The sequence below is a fragment of the Onychomys torridus genome, chromosome 3, assembly GCF_903995425.1.
Source record: "Onychomys torridus chromosome 3, mOncTor1.1, whole genome shotgun sequence".
In the NCBI taxonomy this organism is placed as follows: domain Eukaryota; kingdom Metazoa; phylum Chordata; class Mammalia; order Rodentia; family Cricetidae; genus Onychomys; species Onychomys torridus.
In genome coordinates, this window is record NC_050445.1 from 2,133,875 (window position 1) to 2,158,574 (window position 24,700).

Consider the following 24,700-nt stretch of genomic DNA (forward strand, 5'->3'; position numbering starts at 1 on the left):
TTGCCAACATTAGATACTATTATACAGAACAGAAAACAACGAGAACCCGGTAGGACAAATACTGGTAGGATGTCAAGAATATTGTACAAGAGAAGAAAAATATTCAAGAAACAAATTTCATACAGCTATTTATCCAGAGAAAAATATATACAATTGATTTATTCTGTAAGATAAAAATACATCATGCCATATACATTACAAGCTGAGAGCAGCGTCACTGAATGTACGCACAGCTCACAGTCCACTCAAATTGTGCACACAAAAACTTCATTTTATACTTAGCCTGTGAAGTGTCAGTACCAGAATTTTAAGTACAAAATAAAAAGCTAACCTGGTTCAAATGCTGATTAAGTTTCTACAAGCAAACACAAAACAGTGTTTTTTTTTTTTTTTAATTAAAGAAATGTAAACAAACAGTTCATACAAACACATTTTTAAAATTACATCTTCGAAAAACCCTATTGCCGGAGTCCTGCAGCTGGGAGCATAATCACATCTCTCACTCTCTCTTGCTCTCTTTTTTTTCTTTTTCAATTTTTTATGTTAAATAGAAGGCTAAGGAGTTGGGTTAGGTCCCTGCTACATGACTCTATTATGTTTACATAATTCTGTGTGGTTGGAAACAAAGTTCTAATCAAAACTACTTTTGCTGAAGAAAAAAATTCAGCCTCCATTTGGGTGTGTGTTTAAGCCGTTATTCACAGTTATCACAAATTGTAAGCACAAAAAAACCTGACTGAAGAAGTAGGGATGCAACAATATAATATGAAACATTAGTTTAAATCACCAACAGCTATAAAAGTTGTAGTTGTAGCACACGCGCTGCTCTGTCAGAAGTTAGGTGTAGAAAACAAGCACTAAGAGACAGTTTCCAAAAGCCCAGACACACCAGGGCAGAATTTTGGTTATTACATAATTATAATGGCATATTTAATAACACAAAATTATATTGTAACATCCCTACCATGGTTATAAGCACCCGAGCTGCTGCAGCGCCTGATAGCATTTGGTCAATAACTATTTTTATACTGTTTTTCTCAAAATATTTACATATTTGTACAAAGTAACAGGGTTTGTTAGTTCTGCAGGTAACAGCAGCAGCTTGGCTTTCTTCTAACTTTTATTTAAAAATAGCTTCATTCACTTATTCAATAATAAATACAAAAAGTTTCTCTTATTTTACAGAAATCAAAAACTACAATAAACTGACTCATGGAATCAAGTATTCAAATGTATTTAGTGCAAGTTATTATCCCTTAGCTCTATCCCTAAGGAAGTCATCTCAGTACATTCCTTGATCAGTGGTGTCCACTTAGTTAAACTCAGGGCCTGCCCCTGTCAGTAAGGCGTGGCCAGCACTCTGGACAGCCCCCTTCGCTGGTGATTTCAGTCTTACATTCATAGGAAGGCCCCCACCCTGGGGCAGGGCAGCCGCCGGCTCTTTGCCCCAGTAAAAGTTTCTCCTTAGTGAGACTAAACAAAACAAAACAAAACAAAAAACAAAACAAAACCCACCCACAAGGAAACAAAAGGAGGGAAAGAAAAGAAAAAGAAAAAAAAAAGTGCTGGACCATTCTGTGACTCTGATGACCTCAGTGCACAGCAAGGCAGCCTTAGCTGGCTTCCTTTGTGCTGTGCCTCCTTCAGACAAAGGCCGAGGAACCAGAGCTTCCAGAAGATGTTTTTCAAAAAGTCAGAAAACAAAAATATCTTTCTGTCTGTGAAATCCAATGAAGTGTTGAGTCGTCTCTTCCTAGGGACGAGCCGCCCGCTGAGATAGCAAGGAATGCATTCAGTTCATCCACTTCCGGCAATTCACCGCTCCACAGTGACATGGAATCTTGTGCTGGTCATCTTCAAAGTCAAACTTATAATCATAGCAGAGCTGCCCATGGCAAAGACATGGTGTGAGACAGGGCAGTGTCCCACTTCCATCTCCCTCATATTTCAAAACCAACAAGCAGAACAAACATAAGCCAAAGCAAGACTGGGCTTGTTGAAGTCCCATGGAACCTTGCAGGAGGGTGGGATGGGGTGAGGTACCACAAAAGGAAGAGCTAGAAGTGCCATACATCAACAGGAAGTAGATTTTTGGGATATGCTGAGTTTCTATGTCTTCTCATAGTGTTCTCTCTCCACCACTTTGGACAAGAGGAGGACCGATACGCCCTTAAATCATAGAAGGCTCTCCTACTTTGGATAGAGATGAAAACTTGTCCTTGTCAACATCATGTGGATGGAAGCCTCTAAAGAAGCCACCTCTACTTGAAGGTCCTACAGACTTATTAGCTGACTACAATTTGCCACTATGGAGAGAAGGAACATTGCAGATCTACCATAAAAATGATCTGGGGCTATGTCCAATCCCGTTCATTGCCTTTACTACCAACATCTGTACCTGGTCTTTGTGACTATGACATAACAGTTTAGAATGTGAATGTTAACTTCCACCATCACAAACCTATCTTCAGATAGCATCTAAAACTTACCAAGACCTCATGTCTCACCAATTAATGTACTGATTGAGCATTTTCTTTTGTCCTGTGATGACAAAGTCAATGCCATCTTTTCCATAGTGGAACACGATGGAGTTCAGGATACCCTTGAATCTGTTTTCCAACCATGGACACTTGTATTTGGCTCAGGATAAGCTAGTGTTCCCCTCAGAGAAAGAGCTGTTTTGGATCAACATTCAAAGGCTATAGAATTCTTACTCAAATTCCAGGCCAACAAACTGGGTGGGAAGCAGTATGGCTCCCACCAAATAATCTTTATACCCTTGCCTCCTCCATCCCATAAAACCATAAAGGCACAGTAAATCTCTTGGGACTTTCCTAATTAAGACATCAGACATTATCTGGAAGACAACATAGGAAGGAAGAAAATTGCACCTGTAGAGCAGCTGTGCTGAGAAAAGAAGCTATAGCCTTTTCTTAGGTGTTTGCTGAGTTCTTCCCCACAAGGAAGGAAATGATATATCTCCATTTTACGGAAAACAGGCTTGGCAAAGCTAGAGGGTGTGTGCAAGATGACACAAAGAGGAGAGTCACCAGGCTGGGTTCTGCAGGGCCAGTCCTGGAGCGATGCGTCCGGGGTCCTGGCACCTGGATGTTCTTACACGCCTGTTACTGTGAACTGTACAGTGAGCCTTAACCTAGCATGTTAATTTAAAAAGCACATTCTAAAAAGGAACAAGTAAATAGGCATGATCTTATGCTCTGCCCACAGACTGGGCTTCATCATAGTGAACACATCCAGGTTTCCCAACACTGCAGTCTTTTCAAGAGCTTTGCCATGAACACCAATTCCAGACTTAGGGCACTAGATTCAAGGTGCTGATGCCATGTGTGAAAGCCAGAGTTGGGAAATGTAAATGAAGCAATTAATACTAACAATAATCTTAGATGGAAAGCTAGACCAAAGTCACCTCTGAGATACTAGAAACAAATGTCAAGTCTTACATGAAACATTTTAAAGACAGAAAACACAAAACAACCATATTACATATATGATGTAAAATTTTCTAAGTGTGCATACAGGAACACGTGGCTCCCCAAACTTGTGCATACAGCCCTTCCAATAATACATCATATGCATTATCAAATCCATGCAACTGCCTGAGGTGGCAATTCCATGCCTTAGCTGTCAAATCAGTGGCAGGGGCATGTCAGACTGTCCAGATTAGGGGACAAAGGAGGATCCTAATACATGTGGTGCTATGTGGTGGGTTTCATATGGCTTTAAGAACTATCACATGGAAGAAGCTGGCATTTGAATGCTTGACGTGAGATGAACAGATGGCAGAACTCTGGGAAAGGGGCATGTTTCTAAGAATAATGTGATAGGAACCCCAGAGCCATGAACTGTTACATCCTAGAACAGACAATAGGTAGATTCCCTCTCCACCACCCTTACCTCTTCTCCTTTCTGGATTCTCCTGTTGGAGCTGATAATAATCTTGTGTCCTCTCTCAAAGGTCACTACTTCAGCCACACAGTTAGGGGCACACGAATGGTTAATATACCTGCAGGACAAATCAGAAAACTGAATGTGATAAAAAAGAGGAGCTTTCTCTTCTAAAGGAAACTAATGACATTTTCATTGATATGTTAACAAAGCAAGTGTGAAGACCTCCACTCAGTCCACTGCATAGCCCCACTGGGGACAGTCCCAAGAAAGCCCTCTGGACCAATGGTCCTTCAGCCTCACCTTGCAGGCCCTCCTGTGAGTGTGGCATCGATCACGTGGTCATTGTCCATGCGGAACATGTACACGCCTCGGTTCTAAAGAGAAGGCAGGCAGTCATCAGTGTGATCGGAAGCTCCTTCACTTCGCACTCATAGTCTGTGCTGAAAGCACCCTGGTCACATTCCTGTGGACCCCACCAAACACAGCCGATGCATTTATGATGGGTCAGTGTGAACATCAGATGGAGTGTTTGTACAGCTGAGGGTATTAATCTACAGTTACATATGGGCAAGGAGCCCCAACTACAAAAGATGACGGTGAAGGGAAGAGATGAGAGCTATTAAGAGTCTGTAGCTATGGCTTCTGTTCACACCTGAACACACATGGCAGTGCTCTTCAGATGTCTGTCTGGTCACTTTATACAGTACCTGGGACTCATAGAGCTTCTCTTTCCTGTTTGCAACTTCATTTCGAATAATTGTTCCAATGTACTCAATGACCATGGTGTGTTTTTCAATGTCTCTAGCAGCATACAAGCCCAATCCCTAAATGGAAGGAAAAAAGGATTGTACATATTCTAACAGATTCAACAGACCTTTATTCTCTTCCTAAGAATGTACTGCACTTGGAGTCTTATCCAAAGCCATATTTAAGATTTCACCTACATTCAAATGAGGGCCACTGACTATTGTTTTCTGAAATTTAAAAATCTGACAATCAGTCAGGCAGTGGTGGTGCATGCCTTTAATCCCAGCACTTGGGAGGTAGAAGCAGGCAGATCTCAGTGAGTTCGAGGCCAGCCTGGGCTACAGAGTGAGTTCCGGGAGAGAAACCCTGTCTTAAAAAACAAAACAAAATCTGACAATCCTGTTCCTTTCAACTTTACATCATTACATTGTTCTTGTGTCCTTTTTTAAACTGTCCTCAGGCATGGATAGCAGGCTAACTATCTTTGAATGATCAAGCTCCCACAGAAGGATAACTTAGGAAGTCTCTTTGTTCTGCCTTTTACTCTGGAAAGACACAGCAGAAAGGACCTCACTAGATGTGGCCCCTCAGTACTGGTCATCCTCACCACCAGTACAGTGAGCCAAGTAAACTATAGTTGACAAGCTGCCCACTCGCAACATCCTACACCATCAACACCAAGTGGATTAAGACAATCTCTGTAAATGCTATTGTGGACTGTCTGGCTGCATTTTCCACTAGGCTTGCTAAGTTACTATCCACCAGGTAAACTAGTGCCTTCTGTATGAAGTTAGCCCAAAGAAACTCCATAGAATAAATACATTCAATAGAACAGGAAGGAGGAGAACTACAAAGGATTATGAATATTACAAAGTAGTTTATATTTGAATCTCAGTTTCCTAGAAATAATGGAATAAGACAAAACAGAAAACATTACTTTGCTCTAATTACTATGAAAGGTGGAGAAATGTACAGGATACTGGCCCCTAACCTCACTATTGGGGTTTGAACCTAGGGCTTCATAGGTGCTAGAAAAGCACTGAAATACATTTCTAGTTCTTTATAAGTGTTTTGAAACAGGATCTCACTAAGTTGTCCAGGTAGTCTTTGAACTTCAGGTCCTCCTGCCTCCAAGTGGCTGAGATGACATTGGAGCTTTATTTGGCTGCTTCTACTGTCTAGGCCAGTGCCTCATAAATCTTGTAATGCACTGTCTTAGAAGTGGTAGCAAACAAAGCTGTGGGAAAATATTACACGTACAAAAATACATATTCATAGATAATCTGCATTTTCTTCCCCTAATTTGGGTTTGTGCTTTTGATTCTGACCAGGGAAGAAACTATGGAAAAAAAGAAGAGAAATTGTGGAGATCAAGTGCTGCTCATGGCATCTGCAAGGCTCCTCACTGGAGCACACAGGAAGGAGTTGGCAAGTCAATAGATATCTGCATGTCACAGACTTGTTTTTAAAAAAGAAACCCGCCAGGTGGTGGTGGCGCATGCCTTTAATCCCAGCACTCGGGAGGCAGAGGCAGACAGATCTTTTTGAGTTCGAGGCCAGCCTGGTCTACCGAGCGAGATCCAGGAAAGGCACAAAGCTACACAGAAAAACCCTGTCTCGAAAAACCAAAAAAAAAAAAAAAACCCACTTATGCAGTATAAATGGTTCCAGGTGTGGCTCCGATGTGAACCAGAATATAGAAAGAATGTGGGTGCAGATCAAAATTGTTGGGATCAGTATAAGCAAACAGTCCAAACTGATGCCTGTTCTGAGAACCTAAGGTACAGTAATAGCAGTACATGCAAGATCAAGTTTAGCACAGCAGGTTATATACTAAATGGCATTACAATAAGAGGCTATACAGTGAAAAGAAGTAAAAAAAAAAAAGTGAGTTTTTTTGTAATGATAAACTAGGAGAATAATACAACCTATGGTGTGTGTACAGAAAAGATATAAACTTGTACTTTGTCTATATATAAAACAAACCTTTGTAAGAAAAAAGGTAACTAGAGTTTCTAGTGGGTATATTTGATACGGGAAAACATCTAACACTGCAAGCTGGTACAAACTGAAAGGGACAAAGGCCATGAAACATGTAATTCTCAAAAAGGCAGGTCCAAAGGCCAGTCAGTCAGGGGCTGTTTTAAGACTCAGTGTCAGAGGCTGGAGAGATAGCTCTGTGGTAAAGAACATTTCTTCCTATTCCAGAGGAACTGAGTTCAGTCAACTCCCAGCACTCACAACAACAGCCTTTAACTCCAGTTCATGGGGACCCAGTGCTCTCTTCTGGCCTCAGTGGACACATACACTCACATGGTCCACATACCCACACACAGACACATGAATAAGAATACATTTTTAAAAAAGATCTCAGTGTCAAGTCTACACCTACCAACCCGACAAAAATATAAAAAGGTGAGAATACACTATGTAAGAGAAAACCAGAATAATCATAGACTGCAGAAAGATACCAGTAATTCTGGCCTTTTTGGAAAATATATTACTAAAATAAAAAGTAAATATAGTTTTTACACAGAAGCCTTACTTTTTGGCTTATACTCCAGATGACTGAAACTATCAATACTGAGATACTGATGGCACAGCATTTGTTGTGACACTGTTGATAGCAGCAAACACAATGGTGGAATCACAGTTCATCATCATGAAGCATCACACAATTTAATGAGAATACATTGGGAGGCCTCAGTTAATGTAGAGACCTCTGTGTGTTATTGGGGAAAATGGAGTCTAGACAATATGATTCTGTTTTTGTAAATGTATATATGTATGTGTTCCTAAGATATAAGCACAGAAACACTTAAGACATCTACTACCATCACCATGGACACCAAAGAAGTGAGCAAAGAAGGGAATGCTAAGAGAAAAAAAGACAGAAAGCCAGAACTCTCCATAATGCTTCAGGTTGTGTCAATGAAGATGGCTCAGTGGATGAAAGTGCTTACTGCCAAAGCCTGACACACTAAGTTCAATCACTAAAGCTCAAGTAAAGGTGAAAGGAGAGACCTGACTCCCAGAATTGTCCACTGACCTATACATGTACACCATGGCATATACACCCTCATTCATGTCCACAGTAAGAAATACAATTTAAAAAATGATTCAGATTAATTATGACTTGAAGACACAGGCAAGATCCTGTCAAAGAAAGACATTCCTCAAGAATGGGAACAGGCACAGAATGAATAATCGCTATCTAAAATGCAAATGAGGAGAAAAGCAACTAAACCCACAGAGAAAGGACACTGCATGTGCACATAATCTCAGAGGGTCACAGCAGAGAGAAGAACATGAGACAGACTTCAGACAAAATGATGACGAGTGAGAAGAGCTCTTAGCTGGCTGCTAAACATGTATAAGAAAGACCGGCCAATAGAGTAGGGCATTTCAGAAGAGCAAACAAGGAGCCCAAAATCAGAAGTAGGGAAAAAAAACCCTGAAGAAGGCAGATGCTCAGCTAAGTAATGACATTGGTTGAGCCCCTCCAGAGCTGGGTGTCTGGGGTGGGCAGGCCCCTAGTCTGTCAGTTTCAGAACTCCTAGCTGCTGCTGAGGGTCTCAAGAGATACACTTGGAGACCAACGGTGGTCTCTGGATACAAATGGAGAGAAAGCCAAGGACAGGAACAAAGAAGGATGCTCAGGCTGAAACAATTATTCACCAAGAGAAGAAGAAAGTGATAAAGAGGGCCTTATGCTGGGCATGTTTACAAAATGTCTAAGAACAAGAAGATTCTAGAAACTACCAGTAAGGAGGAAAGAGCCTGCACTAAACTCATAAGAATCTCTACTGTACAAAAACACTGGTTTCCAGGAAGGAGCTGGAACTTGGAGGAGGGTGGGGTGAATTAACAGGATCTTATGGCAGGATGGATCTGAGGACACAGATGGACTTGGGCACTGATAGATGCTATTCAACAACATAAGGAGCCTGGGTACTGCAGAAGTTTACCAAGTAGAAGCTTTATAATTTCATTCTAGGACAGGAGGAATGTTGATTAGACATGTCAGTATTAAGATCAGAACTCAGGAGGTGAGGACTACAGGGTTAACTTTAAATGCTTACATTTAGATATTCCACTGTCTACCAGAAATGTGCAATGATTTCATGAAAATGCAGTGCTCTAGAGATGTAATTTCCAAAGCTGCAGTGTTACATGCAATTATTTATCAAGTTTTTGTTTGTTTGTTTAAGAGCAGCCCTGGAACTCATGATCTTTCTGACTCTACCTTCCAAGTGCTGGCATTTATTTTTACTTTTTCACATGTGCTTGTAAATAGCTCTACTGAGCTGTTCAAAACTCAGCGTGTGCAAAATCCTGTTTCCCCACAGTCTTTAACAAGACATAAAGATGTGAATTCCTGAGGACTGCTTTCTACTGGAGGTCCAGCACCAAGTTCTAAGGTTACAAACTACAGTCCTCATGTTGCAAACTGACAAGGTGGAACACAACTCTTAAAGCAAGATTCCAGTGCTGGGATGAGCTCGGTGGTAGAGTACTTGCTTAGTATACATAAGGCCCTGGGTTCAAATCACAGAAACACAAAAACAAAAACAAAAGTCACACATTCCTCACCTGGATCCTAGACCGGGCCAGATACACGTTAGATTTCCATTCAGTCTTCATTCTCCGGTACTGGGATGACTTGGAGTGTACGAACTGTTTACTGTAGGGGGCGTTCAGCTCGCCAGTGACTGTGCTCTGAAAGGACTTGGAGGTGCTGGTGCTATTCAAGGTGTGAGGCCTACAGATGACGATGTGCCAACAGGAAAATAAAAGGACAACTGAAGACACCTCTGAATAGTGTAAAAGCCAAGCCATTAAAAGTCTTACTGACAGAAACACACAGAAAGCTGCCTAGCAGAGACACAGTGCGTCTTCTGAAGTTGTCAGGCACATACACAGCCAGAGACAGCAGGGTTTATAAGCAGCAGACAAATAAAGCACAAAACCCACTAAGGTGCCTAGAAACCCTGGGCTGTACTATGTGAAGATGAAACAAGATACCTTAACACAAACCTCTTGACATGGGCGCTCATTTTGGGTTCAGAACGAGCACAACCTGTGGGGTTAACGGCAAGGGGTAGCTCCATGAGAGGATTTCGGCCATATCGGAAGGTGTAGTTTTCACATGCTTCAACCCCAGGTAGCTTTTAAAAAAAAAAAAAAAAAAAAAAAAGGAGAAAAATACAGAAAAGGTAACTACTCATCTGCTAATCTGGCCAAGGATATAATCTACAGCAGGCCAAAAGATGGCCCAGGGTGAAAACAACCTAGAAATATTTTCTTCCCCATCTGAGATGTATTTAATATAATGAGCCTGCACTCATAACTATTTGAGTAATGTGTAAATCCAATCCCAAAGCAAAACTTGGTAAGCCCGGGCCACTTTTCCTTGAGAAGATTAATCCCCAGAACCAATACAACAATCAAAGCCCTCCTGAATGTGAATTAGGATCTGATGTTTCAATTTACAAACAGGAAGCAGTGGTCACAACCTAGTGATTTAGTTTCTGGATCACCCTCACTTCTGTCAGATGTGATCATGTCATTCTCATTGTTCTAGCAGTATTGGTGGTAAATTTAGTTTTACTAGAAAAGTAACTGATACGTCCAAAGGTCTTCTTTACTCCCCCCTCCCTTTTTTAAAAAGAATTTATTCTGTTTATTCCTGTATTTATGGAGAGGGAGGCAGGGAGAGGAAGGGAGGGAGAGAGAGAGAGAGAGAATGAGCGTGCATGCGTGTGTGTGTACGTGTGTGTACACGAGCGCCATGATGAGCTTGTGGAGGTCAGAGGACAAAGTGTGGGGTTGGTTATGTCCTTGCACCATGTAAGTCTTGGGGTTGAACTTAGGGTTGTCAGACTTAGTAGCAGCGCCTTTACTTACTGAGCCGTTTCACCAGCTTGGTCTTCTCTTCTACAAAGCTATTTGTTTGTTTGTTTGTTTATTATTTATTTATTTATCCATCTATCTATCCATCCATCCATCCGTCCATCCATCCATTCATCTATCTATTTATTATTTATTTATTTTCCCATTCTGAGAGTCCCACGTAGGCCCTCAGGCATTTGGAGCCAGCATTGTACTATTGAATTAGAACCTAGAACCTTAACCTTCTTTTACTTTTTCTAAAACTCTGAGATTGGGGAACCTAGTGAGACCCTGACTGATCTTCCAATCATATGTCTATTTCAGCATCCTAAGTATATGCCATCACAGGCCTTCACCACCAGGCCTGGCTCTAGAACACAGTTCTCTTGAAATATATTTCTCAAGTGTTACACAGAGTCATTGTCAACCATACCTACATTCAGAAAGACACTAGCCACTGCTGCTGCAACCTACTGCCCTCTGGGACCACCTGCCTCTTGGACAAGAGCAAGAAAATGTCAAGAAAACTTAAGGGGAAAAACATTCTGCAAAACACCAGAACTTCATCAGGCCAAGGGCATCTCCTTAACTATGTGGATAAACAGGATGTGGTGACACTTAACTGCTCCTCTGAGAGAACTAAACTCTCCAATTAACCACCCCCACTCCTTTCCCCATAAGAATGGACCAGTCTTAGAAAGTAGGAATGTTTCCGTGGATAGCAGAGTGAGCATGCTCGATCAGACTGTGACCAGAACACTTACAGATTCTGCTATCCGTGCCACTGCGGAGACAGTCAAGCCAAACAAGTCCTCTCCTCTCAGGTACGCAGGGAAAAGCTGCAGCATTTCAGAGTTCTTCCTCACACACGCCACAGGCTCCAAAATTTTATCCCAAACATCTACATATAAACAAGAAAATAATTTTATGTTGAATTTCCTTTTAGCTAAAGAAAGAGAAAAACTGGACACCATACAAAATTAAGAGAGGATGAAGAAGAGTCATTCATAAAGACCTACTAGTTTTCAAATAAAACCTATTGGGCAGCAATGTAACAAACATGTTTGTTAAAAGGCAGCAGAGCCTTTTTTTTTCTCAGTATTTTATTATTTGTTTGTTTGTTTGTTATTTTTGTTTGTTTGTTTGTATTTCGAGACAGGGTTTCTCTGTGTAGTTTTGGTGCCTTTCCTGGATCTTGCTCTTTAGACCAGGCTGGCCTTGAACTCACAGAGATCTGCCTGACTCTGCCTTCTGGGTGCTGGGATTAAAGGTGTGCGCCACCACCGCCCAGCCTGCAGCAACTTATTTTTAAGACTCAATAAAATCTGGGTGAAAATTATGCCACCTTATGGATGTCAAACAGTAAACATGAAAGAAGTTAGTGAATTCAACTGGATATGTAACCAAGAAAACACTTGGTTAAAAGTGACTAATTCAATTAGTAATGGCTACAAATAGGCATTCCCTCAGATGAGAATTAACACACAAAACTGTGCCATGTTTTTAAAATGATGAAAACATTTTAAAAGCTGCTCTTGCCAGGGTGGGTGGTGGTGGTGGCACACACCTTTAATCCCAGCACTCAGGAGTCACAGCTAGGCGGATCTCTGTGAATTTGAGGCCAGCCTGGACTACAGAGTGAGTTCCAGGAAAGGTACAAAGCTACACAGAGAAACCTTGTCTTGAAAAACCAAACAACAACAACAACAAAAAGCAATTCTTTAGTACTTTCTACATCAATAAAAATGAAAAGATCGGCATGCCCAGGAATACAAAATGAAGTTTCTAATTCCCAGTTCTAAATCTGAAGCTGAGATAGGACAATATCCTAACCGTGCTTTAGATACAGCCCTGCTTCCTCATAGTGGACCCTGAGAGGAGCTCCAAGGTAAATGACACACAGACCTTATCAACTCTTCTGTTCAAGCCTGTATAAACTGCAGAGAGAAGAACAAGGTGTGGTAACACAAAGAGGCTAAAATTTGCATTGACCAAAAAATCCTAATGACATTATCATGGAAAAAACAAACACTTGACATAAAACATCCATTTGCCTGACAATAGTACACAAGTAGATCTTACCTTTAGGTGATGAATCACTTAAGACCAGATCCTCATGGCCTTGCTCTACAATCCTGATGACAAACACTGGCCGCCCATCTTTCTCCTCAATGGAGCACAGGTAGCGGCAGCGCCGGTTGGCATAGCGTGTGCTCCAATATAACCGGCTGGCTTCATAGCCCACTGGAAAGAGTGCTTTAGGAGAGTGGAATGCTTGCATCTGTTGTGGAAGCAGCTGACCAATGGTGTGGAAGATGAGGCTTCCAACACGAAAGGTATGGTCCCGTTCTCCCCGCTGAACTATGCTAGCAATCTGCCGCACCTCATCGCGTTGCACATAGACCCTTCTGAAGACTGCAAAGTAACTTAACTCTTGCTCGTGGATTCCCTTTGGTTTGTGCATGGGGCAAAGCATTGTTTTGTCCTTAAAAAACATGCATTGTGCTTTAATGGCGCAAGTAAAATGATAAATGTTGGTGCATCGAAATCTGTGACATCCACTGGTGGCACCTGTCTTATGACAGAAGACACATTTCATTTGTAGCCCTCTCCTTAGTGCTAGCTCAACATTTATTAAGGCACCAGCCTGTGTCTCATAGACCTCTGTGGACCACAGAGCACAATTCAAGTGGACCCACAGGTCCAAGTCAAGGTTGAGCAGCCTTGCTGGTCCATCTGTTAGCCCATCACCTTCTTCGTGACAAAAGCAACACTTTCGATAGTCTTTGGGCACAGGGTCAGGTTTAAGAGAAGTGCCCAGTTTCCTTAGAAACTCATCGATTTCATCTTCACAAGGTGGTTTAAAGGTCCCCTTGGGAATGACAATATGAATACTCCACTTCTTCCACTTCATTCCTCTCCACTTTTTATTGAGTGGTCTACAGTCTTCAAGGCCACCATGAACAGTCCTCAGGCGAGGCTTTAACTTGACTGTCACCTTGAGCTCATCAGGCTTGGATTCTACTTTGGCTGCTTCAAAGGCTGGAGGGAAGGTTATAGGAGGTGACGGAGGAGGGGAAACTTTTTCCTGGAACTGAGGGAGACAATGTACGTCCAAAGTGGAGATGTTGTTGCTGTACTGGTGAAATGCTTTGGAAGGCTCCTTCATAGGGGACTGTGGCAGTGGAGGAAGGGATTCCTGGGTAGCAAAACAAAACAAACAACAACAACAACAACAAAAAAAAAAAACCATGAGAAAAAGGAGGGATTCACATGTCCTTAAAGCAATTCTAGTGAGAAATTTAATGGAATATGACTTAAGGCATAGGTGAGTAAATTTTTGGGCACAGTAAGTAGACCTGAAGATGGTTATTCATGAGTAACGGAAGCTGAAGAAGGGGAAGGGCGAGGGGTTCCCTGTGCCTTTCCTATAAAGTCACAATCTGGAGAATGTTCTGCTCTTGAACTTTCTTGGGATATCCCCCTTCCTAACTGTAACAAAAAAAAAAAAATGATTTTAGAAGATCTAATTCAACTTGTACAACAGATCAATGTTTCTAAGAACATGGTAGCATCACCTAGAAAGGATTCATCTCTACTCATTAACTGTTTTGTCTGTTAATCTTGGGCTTAATCAACTAGCATGGAAGAACAGAAAGAAAAGGAGCCCTGTCAGTGAGTAAATCCCGGGGATTCTCTGAGCCCTTCACCTAAGACCGGCTGCTCAAGGAGTTGGGCCAGGAGAAAAGTGCCAGCATCTTTCAGGTGTGGGATAGGCCATCAGAATCAAAACAATAAAGCCATATGCTCTCCTCCTCTCATATCCCCAACCTAAGAGGTGCCTCATATTAAATCCACCCCATGTAGCATCTTAAGAAACTACATGATAAAACCCCACTCCTACTCTCTAGGAATAAATTTTAGTTAAAAGCCTAAATTTATTTTTCAGCTTGGATTATATTGTACCAGGGATGAATGAATACATGTTAAAAAGTAGTGTTTCTTGAATATTCTTTTGTGAGAGTCATATTAATGAAATTATCTTGAATATTTCTTGACTGGTGGTATTACTTTATGGGAAATTTTTCCTTCAAAATACATCATTAAAAATGTATCATTTGGGTTGGGGATTTAGCTCAGTGGTAGAGTGCTTGCCTAGCAAGCACAAGGTCCTGGGTTTGATCCTCAGCTCCAAAAAAAAAAAAAAAAAAAAAAAAAGTATCATTTGAACAACTACATTCTTAGATATACAGAGCAGCTAGACATGCACAAAATGATTTCCCTTACAATGCAGGAATAGACAGAATTTTCTGTTTTAGAAACCTTTCCTACAGACCAGTAAGATACAAATAATTAGTAAGAAGTTTTTAATTAGTATAATGCAACATTCTTATATCAATAATCTATCTAATTATATACTCTTAAAATGTAGTTGAGCTAGGGGCTGGAGAGAGATAGCTCAGCAGTTACGAGCACTGGCTGTTCTTCTAAAGGACCAGAGTTCAGTTCCCAGCACCCCTGTGGTAGCTTATGACTGGTTGTTACTTCAGTTCCAAGGGGTCCAATGTCCTCTTCTGGCCTCCAGAGGCACCACACACATAACATACATATACATTCACCCTACACATTTATACATGTAAATAAAATTAGTCTAAGAAAAATATAAAAACTTTTTCTTAAAGAAAATATAATTCATCTGTGTATGGTGGCACACACTTGTAATCCCTGCACTCTGAAGTCTGAGACAGAAGGGTAACTGTGAGTTGGAGGCTACCTTGAGCTACACAACAAAACTCTTCTTTTTTTTTTTTTTTTTGAGCTGACGATCAAACCCCGGGCCTTGCGCTTGCTAGGCAAGCGTTCTATCCCTGAGCTAAATACCCAACCCCATAAAAAGTGCTTACTTTTTTTTTTTTTAAAGATTTATTTATTATATATACAATATTCTGCCTGCATGTGTACCTGCAGGCCAGAAGAGGGCACCAGATCTCATTACAGGTGGTTGTGAGCCACCATGTGGTTGCTGGGACTTGAACTCAGGACCTTTGGAATAGCAGTCGGTGCTCTTAACCACTGAGCCATCTCTTCAGCCCCAAAACTCTTGCTTAAAACAAAAAACAAGATAGATGGCAGACAAGCAAGGGTCCCAGGTAGGCACTAGACCAAGGCAGGAGGATTATGAGTGCAAGGCAGGTCAGTGAGATCCACTTCAACAACAGCAATTAAAAGAGGAGCAGGAAATAGTGGTAAAGTAGTCAGCTAGCATAGATTGGGCCCTAAATTCAAACTTCAATACCACTAAATAAATGAGTAGGTGGAATTTGCACCTTTTACTTTTTGTCAAATAGGTTATTTAATAGGGAAAAATATAGCTGAAGGCTATTTCAGGCTTGTCTGTCAACTCATTCAGTATCTGACTAGGATTTCCCTATAGGAGCTCTCTGAGGGAGAGACATGTAACTCATAAGGTAGAAATCCCTTATTACATACTTTCCTCACTTTACCTTGTTTTCTGGGTTTTTTGCTTGTGCAGTTGATGAATAAAGAATAAAGCAGTTATTACTACAAAAGACAATATCCTTTTCCATCCTTTTGGTGTTTTCTCGGGAACCCTGAAAAGCAAAGGGAAACATGTGGGACCTCAGTAAGACACAAGCCAATGAAACCAGTACCACAAGGACTGCTAATTCTCAGATATTCAAAACTGAGTGTCTTCTTTCTTCCAGTTGTGATAGCACTGTCCCAGTATTCACCATCTGATAATTTTCCACATAAAAAATAATGCAGAGCTGGGCCTAGTGGTACACGCCTTTAATCCTAGCAGTTGGAAGGCACTGGGAGATAGAACTCTGTGTCTTAAAGACTTAAAGACCAGCCTTGTCTAGGACAGTCAGGGCTATAGAGAGACAATATCTTAAAAAACATAACAAAGATTGAAGCAGAAACTACACCATCCATATCTCACTCTAGTTTAAAAATGTTCTCCTTATCATGAGAACTTAACAGTCTGCTGTAGCTATTTGGTTTGAAGTGGAGCACACCTAGTATGTGCTTGTATATCATGTCCCATGAAGCACTTTGTCCTGATGCAGTAGTCATTGCCAAGAACATGGAGGCAGGGTGGGTCATTAGAAGAACAGTAAAGTACCTTGTTCACAAAGGTCAGATCTTTGAATGACTTCCGCACACCACTTCCAAGAATAACCACTTTGCAGTGACAGCACCACTGCGGTCGGAGTGAGGCACTTTCTGCTATACCATGACTGGAATCTTCATAGCCAGAAAGACCTACAGGCAATGGACTGTTGTTAGCAATTGAAACTGACCAAAGATACAGGTGACACACAGCATAAAATTAAACTGTAACAAGCAATTACAACATGGATTATTGACTTACTTTATATTACGTTTTAACAAAATCTTCTAAGCTATGTTGACAAGGCATCTAATATCTGACACTGAGGTAGAAATAAAGGAAAATAACCACTCCCAAATAACTGGAAAAAGAAGCTAGCAAGAAAGAATCAAACCAAAGCAAAACACTAAGATCCTCAAATGTGTACAGTATATCAACAGAGACCAGACCCATATCTTTACAGGTAATGGAATACTGCGAGTTCTGTGGGAGGCAAAGAGTAATGGGTACAAATGACTTATGTGATTTACAGCATCAGAGAGAAATGAAAGCCAAGTTATATTTTGAATAAGGACTGAAGGATCAGAAGAGCGGGTCTACATACAGAGTGCATCTCCTGAGAGAGAGGTGGAGGTCAAGGCAGAAAATGGAAAGAGAAATAAGAAAGAAGTAGCCAGCAGCTTAGATTGCAAAGAGTTAAAAACTTTAACAGTTAACTTTTAAAAAGAGTTCAAAGATGAGAAACGAGAAGCAACCAGATTCTAGTAAAAGTTTAGGGCAGCCAAATTCTTACAAGGAATCTGGGGGATGAGGAGGTGGTGAGGAATTGGCTAGCACTTAAGATGCCAGTAAGCTAGAGGATAAGTAACTTCATGGCGGGCCTGAGGAAGAAGTGATAGTTCTCAGATATGGGGACCTAGGCATCCCTGTGGGAAGGACGCCTTGCAGAGGGTGTGTAAAGGCAAACTGAGGAAACAGACAGCAATAGCAGCCAAGCAGAACAAACACCACACTATCTACGGCCTCAGCTGCAGTCAGGGTTACAGTCAGGCTTGATACCAGCATGGTGCGATGGGCCAGAGCATAGAAACTCACATCACACCACAGAAAACAACAGCCAGAGAAGGTTAACTTATCAAAGGTTACACACCAATACATTGCCGATTATTTGCTAAAAATTAAATTAAATTTCAAAAAGAGTAGGCTTAACTTTTGAACCGAGAATGGATTTGGGGTTAACAAAAAGCTCACTAGCTCACCATTGCTTGTTGGAGGAAATGGTACATTAGGCTGCTTCAGCCGGTAAGAGCTTGCTAATCTGGGAGGATTTGCAGATCCTGGTGGAGGCCCACGAAGAAGCAAATGCTGTCGATACTCCAAACCTGGGTTTACTCTGTGGCTACTGACCAAACCCATGGATGGAACATCTGGAGCATTACTAACCTCATAGCTATTAGGAATTCGCACGTGAAGAAGGTCGGAAAACGCAGCCACAACACTGCTAATGTTCTAAAACAAAATTTAAACACTGTATTACTCATCTAGAAGAAAAGCGAGTCACTGAGGAGAACTAATAAGGATAATACTATCTTTACGATATATACAGTATGAAAGACCCCCAACTACTTTTATTTAAACTTATTTTCATGAACTAATACAAACAAAGCCTTCATAGACAGAAATCTTCAGGATTCCAACTGGCATTAGGATCTGTACACAGTAAACTATTCTAGCTACCTTGTATCTGACAGGCCTAAAAGACACAACACAATGAGAAGGCCCTCAAGGTACTTATGGGAAAACTCACTTCTATCTGGCAAAAAGTCCAGCACAGCCCACAACAGTTCTGCAGGCAAATCATCATACATTGTACTGTAAGTCTGACCTTCAACAAAACATCTTTATAAAACTTGGAGTTTTTAAAATAAATCCTTTATAGGTCATTAGTGCTATCTGTAGAAAGTTTCTATTGCTTTTATAGACTCTATTATTGACTATGGTTTTTGCAACAGTGAGCTTTTATAACTGACATTTGTGGAAAGGCTTCTTTCTATAATTCTCTAAAGTATACATCCTTTTACAAGAGCACAGGAACTCTCAACTCCTATTTCTTTGGCTTAGGCTCAAATAAACCTCATACTTATAACAAGTACTCAAGAACAGCCTGGATGTCTGAAGTGACTGTCCACCTGACGGGTATCTTTTGTTCTGATACCTTGAATTTTGTTTCATTGTGAGTCACTGGAAGAGCTTTAATAACAGGACATACTCCATAGCATAAGAAGCAATGTCATCTTTTACCTCAGCAGCTGTAGGATGCAGGGTGATTGCTACAGATATAAGACCCGATCTGGGACCATTTGGGGATGAACCAAAAGGTGAGGTAAAAAATAAAGTGCCTGGCTCAGTTTTGATGTCATTTCTTCTTGATTCTGAACCTAAAAAGGGTGGAGAAGAAAAGAGTATTCATAGCTTTCAAAGTCGAAATATTTACAATAGTAACTTGGTAGACTAAATTAGTAAGGGTAATCTCTTACTTTTCCCAGAAATGCTGGGAAGAATTGGAATGATGGGGGATGGCACTGGTTCTGGAGGCTCTTCTTTTACCAGTGACAGATCTGGGTACCTGTTCACCTCTACACCAACCACACTCTCAGGAGAAGATGAAGGAACAAAACTGTCAGGAGTATCCCGGTCACCAAAGTGATCCTGTATCCTGAAAGAGGAGCACACACATTATAATGTGCAATTCCACTGGGGTTTCTCACCAGTCCCACAAGCACCACAGGAAGGATACTCTCAGCCACAGAAATAACATAACAGCAACTAAGTCAGCTATTGCTTTGCTAAGAAAACATAGTAAATAAGTTAACCTGCAAAACAGTGTAAATGGCTATTCCTTTGACAAAGCTTTAGATTGAAGTTTAAAGCCTGCTAGAAGGAGATGTTCAGACTACAGCATAGCATGAGAAAATGACAACTTTGCCAGGAAAAAAAAAAGAAAAAGAAAAGAAAAAAGAAAAAGTCACTGAGACTAGGAGACAGGCTGAGGCTGTGCTGACTATACAAGTTTGTATTCCAGTCACACCTCATGTGACTACAGATACATCTATTCTGCTGCTGTATAGAGTGGCAAGATGAGAGAAGACAGAGTCACTGTGGAGCTGTAGGCTCTTAATTTTCTTAAATAATGAAGTACAATTAAAAGAAGAAGGGGGTAGGGGAGCAGACTCTTTTGTCTCAATCAAGGTTCTGGTTTACCAGGGAGATGGTGAGGCTAAGAGTTTGGAACATTGCCATGGATCTTCTACCTTCCATTTCTCCCCTCATACTTTAAAAGATGTGAAAAGGGCTGCTGGACACTCTTATAAAATCCAGGTATTAAACAGACACCTGTGTTAGATTACTAAACACATACTCCCTAGTATGAATCTTTTCACAAGGCTGGAGAAAGCTTTACTCTACTGGTACAACTGGGAATTCTTAGCTGTGAGGTAAAAGAGAAAGGAGACCTGGATTCCAAATCCCAACAAGTGACACTTCCATGTGGCTACAGAAAACTTCTATCCTGTTGATGTTCTATCCAGTGACAATTTTTTTTTTCAATAAAGTAAGACACTTAGACTAAATGGACATCTCAGAACACAGAGATTCATCAGATTTTCTACGAAGAGATCAAAGTCTAAAGAAGTTCACATAGACTATTAACTAGTTGGGTAGAAAATTATCTACTAAGAGAAGCTTATTCTCCCAGTAAGATTATTGGATGCAAAAGAACTAATACAAACTGGTGACGAGCTTCCTGAAGCAGAGACACGTTTTCCCATTATAGCACTCCAGTATCTATCTATGAGGGTTGATCTCTCATTTTAGATGTCTACAAGTATGAATAAACCCAACAAATCCCACAAACAGCATAGAAAAGAAAACTCTGAATATTTTGCATGGAAGTTTTCCCATAACCTTAATGTCTATTTGATTTTCATGGTTTATAACGCTTAAGTTATGAAGACTTTAAAAATGCACAAACTAATTGCACTTCAACAGTTATGATGCCTTGGACAGTTTATATTCAAGAGTACTTTATACTTCAAAAGCTTTCATATACTATTCTTAAACACATCATACTAAGCACATATTTTAGAAGAAGCAACTAAATTTCTTTTTGGTTTTTTGAGACAGGATTTCTCTGTGTAGCTTTGGAGCCTCTGCCTCTTGAGTGCTGGGTCCTGCGCCACCATTACCCGGCTTTTTTTTTTTTTTTTCTTGAGACAGGGTATCTTTGTGTAGTTTTGGTACCTTTCCTGGATCTTGCTATGTAGACCAAGCTGGCCTTGAACTCACAAAGATCCACCTGGCTCTGCCTCCTGAGTGCTAGAATTAAGGGTGTGAGCCACAGAAGCCTGGGGAAGCAACTAATTTTTAAAAGTAGCTTCTAAGGCCGAGAAATGTTTCAGTGGTTAAAAGTACTGGCTGCTCTTCCAGAGGATCTATGTTTAATTAATTCCCAGTGTGCACAACATGGCTAATAACCTGGAACTCCAATTCCAGGAATCCAGTGCCCTATTCTGGCCTCTGTGGACACCAGGTATGCATATGGTATTCAAACATACATGCAAGCAACAGACAGACACACACACACACAAAAAAAAACAAACAAGCAAACAAACAACCCAGCTTCTACCTTAATTCTTCATGATTATTATGAGGTGGTGTTGGAAGTGAGGCAGGAACATCCACTGTCTTTGGGCCTTGAGCAATGGCTCGGGCCAGCATGTCATCCTGAGCTCTAAAAGGCAGCTGAAATGGCTTCGGTCCGAAAGTTCTGGCAACTGCAAAAACAAACAAATAGAACTATAGTATGTAGGGCAAAGTTGATACACAGATGGAACTGTACAGTTCTGTGGAAATTTTGATATACACAGCTTTCAATGGAAGACTCTTCAGAGGTATAAGTTTTGGGTGCTATTATCATACCTTCATGGCTCACCAACACGCCAGCTTTTCCAGCAAGTTCTTCAGTCGTTGCAAAACCATTTGCCATCTTCTGGCAAGCCATAGGAGGTGGTGTAGGAGGAAGAGAGGCAGGGGGTGTTGGAGGATTACTTAAATTATTCTGCTGCAGGAGACCAAAAAATTTTAAATTATATGCTACTGAGCAAATATTCATTGACCTTGCTAAAACCTAATTCTGTGAATTTTTAGCACAAGGAAGCAAGACTATAAAGAAACATAATTCAGAGGCATTTCCACTTTCAAATGCACAAGAATAAACACACACATACACACACACACACAGGTTATCAAAATGAGATGTTGTTACCCATTTGCCTACTTGGCCCAGCTTGAGCATTCAGCTTTGAAATGAAGAACCTAATTTTTTTTACACTTAAATTTTATTTTATGTAACTTTTCTTAAATTTCATGATTACAACAACCAGTGAAATGCAGCTTTAAAATTGAGTAAGTTGCAAAAAGTAGTTAAATATTCCTTTACTCAAGTTTCATTAAAATATGTCCTACTTTTATAAAAATGAAGAGTTTGTCATGTTTAAGCTATAATTGCAATTTACATCTCAGATATGAGAACCTGGACTGTCCAAGATCTTTAAAAGAAGTAAAAAGAAAAAAAAATAAAGTTATCAAATATACTAAGAAATGCAGTTATGTCTCTCAGCCTTACATTTGTCACCAATTTGTCATTTAAGTCTTGGTGGCCCCAAGGAATGCTAGCACATGTAATAACCACACATAACAGTGCAGTGCAAGGGAAGGAGCTTACACTGAGGAGTTCTAACTGATGAACAGGCCATGAGGACAACAAAGGGAGCATGGAAACAGTGATCTTAATAACAGAAGAAAAGCCACCAGGAAAACACACACTCTCACATAGTTCTCAAAATAATTGTTTTAAGTCAGATACAAAGTAAAGTGATCTTATGATGCAATCATAAAAATACTTTTAAAGTAGTATTAACTTTATTGACTTTATGCTATTTTGGTAACCTAAGAATTAGTGCATAATTTCAATTAGCACCTGAATTATTTGATGAAATATATTAAAACTTTTAAAATTCATTTTCCAAAGTAAAATCTAACCATGCTTTTATTCCCACTATGTACCGTCAATTTGATTCATTTTAAGAGTTAACAAAGGCTACGAGGAAAAACATGTTTCCTTTACTATGGGAAGATATAGTGGATATTATCCACCATTTGTATTATCTCTAGGAAATTTCAAGCATATATATTACAAAAACACTTAACCAGATACACTTTTATTCTTGTAGCTGAACCTAACTTTCAGTGACACTTGGGAGACTTCATGTAAACTAGATGCAAAACTAAGCCACACTCCCAGTGGTGGGAAGCTCTCAACTGCGAAGCAAGGCGGCACCCTGGCAAAGAAACATACCTTGTAGATCAACTGAGAATAGTAGTCTGAGACCCCTTCAAGGGCGGCACTGCCAAAAGTTCCTAGAAGTCGAGTCCCACTATTAAATTGGCCACTGCCATAAGGAAGAAAGTGCGCAAAGTTCACTCCAATGATCGGTTCCATTAGAGGGAGCAGAGAGAGCTGCTATTAAAAAACACATTTAAAAGTAATGTACATGATTAACATACATGGAAGTGTTTTGGGGCTTCCTAAGACCTGAAGTCAAATAAGGATTGTGAAAAATAAGACTTAAAAATTTCAAGATTCAATGCTGGGAACTACAGAATCTCTGGGATATACGTCAAGTTTTATTCCCATCTGGTAAAGAGATGCCAACAAGTGCCTTACCAGAAAAACATGCTCCTTATCTTTGTTCAGTAAGAACCAGGCCATGAACTGAGGCCAGGCACCATCAATAGGAATGGGGGTTGGGGGGCGGTATGTCCGCTCCCCAGTTTTGTAATAACCACAAAGGTGTAATAAGCAGAGCTTAAATGAGAGTCCATGGCTGCATTTCTTTGGGTCCAGAGTCACAAGAAATGGGGGGGGGGGGGGGAAGAGAGATACAATGTTTCCTGGTGTTGAGGCTGCTTTTTCTGAACATAAATAAATCTTGACCATCATCTACCAATCCATCTACTGGAATGTAAGTCTCAAGTGCCATTAAGATATAGTGCTGAGTTTGCTAGCAAACAAAGTTTATTTTTTCCTTGTCCAGATGTCCTTTCTCCCTGTAGCTCCCTATTTTAATTAGGAACTAATTGTAACAAGGTGAACGCTTCCATTTCATAGAGCGGAAAAGCACTTGCTCTCTCCCCTCCTGGAAGTGGCAAGGGCTGTTCTGACAGCTCACCTGTTTCAAGTGGGTGAAGGAGTCAGAGCGGGAGTACACAGCCTGCTTTTCCTCTTCATCCTTCTTCCTTTTCTTTGAGCGAGGTGCTGCTTTCTCCCCCGTCCTCTGAGTGCGTTTGCTTCGCTGTTTCTTGGTTTCACTTCCTCCATCTGTTTTTGGCAACTGGCTGTTGCCACCTCCAAAACCACCTTGCATTTGAGCCCCCAAAGTTTGCTAATGTAATTGGAAAGGTTAAGAAGTAAGTAACTACCCACATGTTTGATTCTTAGTTCATGATAGACCAGCTCCATCTTGTGACTCAGATTTCTGACATGGCATTGCATGTTAAGAAGGGAAGTTACATAGTGAAGTTGTTTTCTGAAAGTAACTGTTCCCCCTTCCCTCTGTATTCAGGTATATTAAAATATGAAAAATAGCCAGCCTCAGCATTTTAGGAAAGTTTAGAACTCCTAGACAGAAGAATGAAGTATGACTCCTCACTGGTCTATGCTGGAGCTAAGGAGGCACCAAGCCAGATGACTGGGTAGATTCTGTACAGTGGCCTTGGCAATTTATTTTTGGTCCCAGATAGGAACTAGGAACTGCTGCAATCTGAGATCTGAAGCTAATTCACAGGTTCCAGGAACATTTTAAAGCCCGTGCATCTGAGTTGAGAGAACAGCTACCAGAAAGCAATCAATAAGATGTCATACTGGCCTCAAACTAGTGTGAAATCCTACATTTGAAT

General features: G+C 40.7%; 1 protein-coding gene across 12 annotated transcripts in view; it reads right to left on the bottom strand.

Moving 5' to 3' along the window:
- Positions 1-1,516: 1,516 nt before the first annotated feature.
- The window catches only part of Kmt2c (lysine methyltransferase 2C), a 247,142-nt gene continuing 223,958 nt past the window's right edge, over positions 1,517-24,700 (bottom strand). For 8 of the 12 annotated variants that reach the window (XM_036181141.1, XM_036181134.1, XM_036181142.1 and 5 more), the window contains 17 exons: positions 23,974-24,186; positions 23,100-23,264; positions 21,662-21,803; positions 21,369-21,516; positions 19,222-19,400; positions 18,986-19,122; positions 17,944-18,193; positions 16,697-16,836; positions 16,053-16,160; positions 12,631-13,747; positions 11,313-11,449; positions 9,682-9,824; positions 9,250-9,418; positions 4,617-4,733; positions 4,210-4,283; positions 3,916-4,024; positions 1,517-1,885 (listed from right to left, as the gene is read on the bottom strand). In XM_036181141.1, coding sequence (XP_036037034.1) covers positions 1,793-1,885; positions 3,916-4,024; positions 4,210-4,283; positions 4,617-4,733; positions 9,250-9,418; positions 9,682-9,824; positions 11,313-11,449; positions 12,631-13,747; positions 16,053-16,160; positions 16,697-16,836; positions 17,944-18,193; positions 18,986-19,122; positions 19,222-19,400; positions 21,369-21,516; positions 21,662-21,803; positions 23,100-23,264; positions 23,974-24,186 — 3,441 coding nt within the window. In that variant the 3' untranslated portion in view covers positions 1,517-1,792. The remainder of the gene's footprint in view (positions 1,886-3,915; positions 4,025-4,209; positions 4,284-4,616; positions 4,734-9,249; positions 9,419-9,681; positions 9,825-11,312; positions 11,450-12,630; positions 13,748-16,052; positions 16,161-16,696; positions 16,837-17,943; positions 18,194-18,985; positions 19,123-19,221; positions 19,401-21,368; positions 21,517-21,661; positions 21,804-23,099; positions 23,265-23,973; positions 24,187-24,700) is intronic. The other 4 variants (XM_036181135.1, XM_036181136.1, XM_036181137.1 and 1 more) reach the window with 4 other exon arrangements.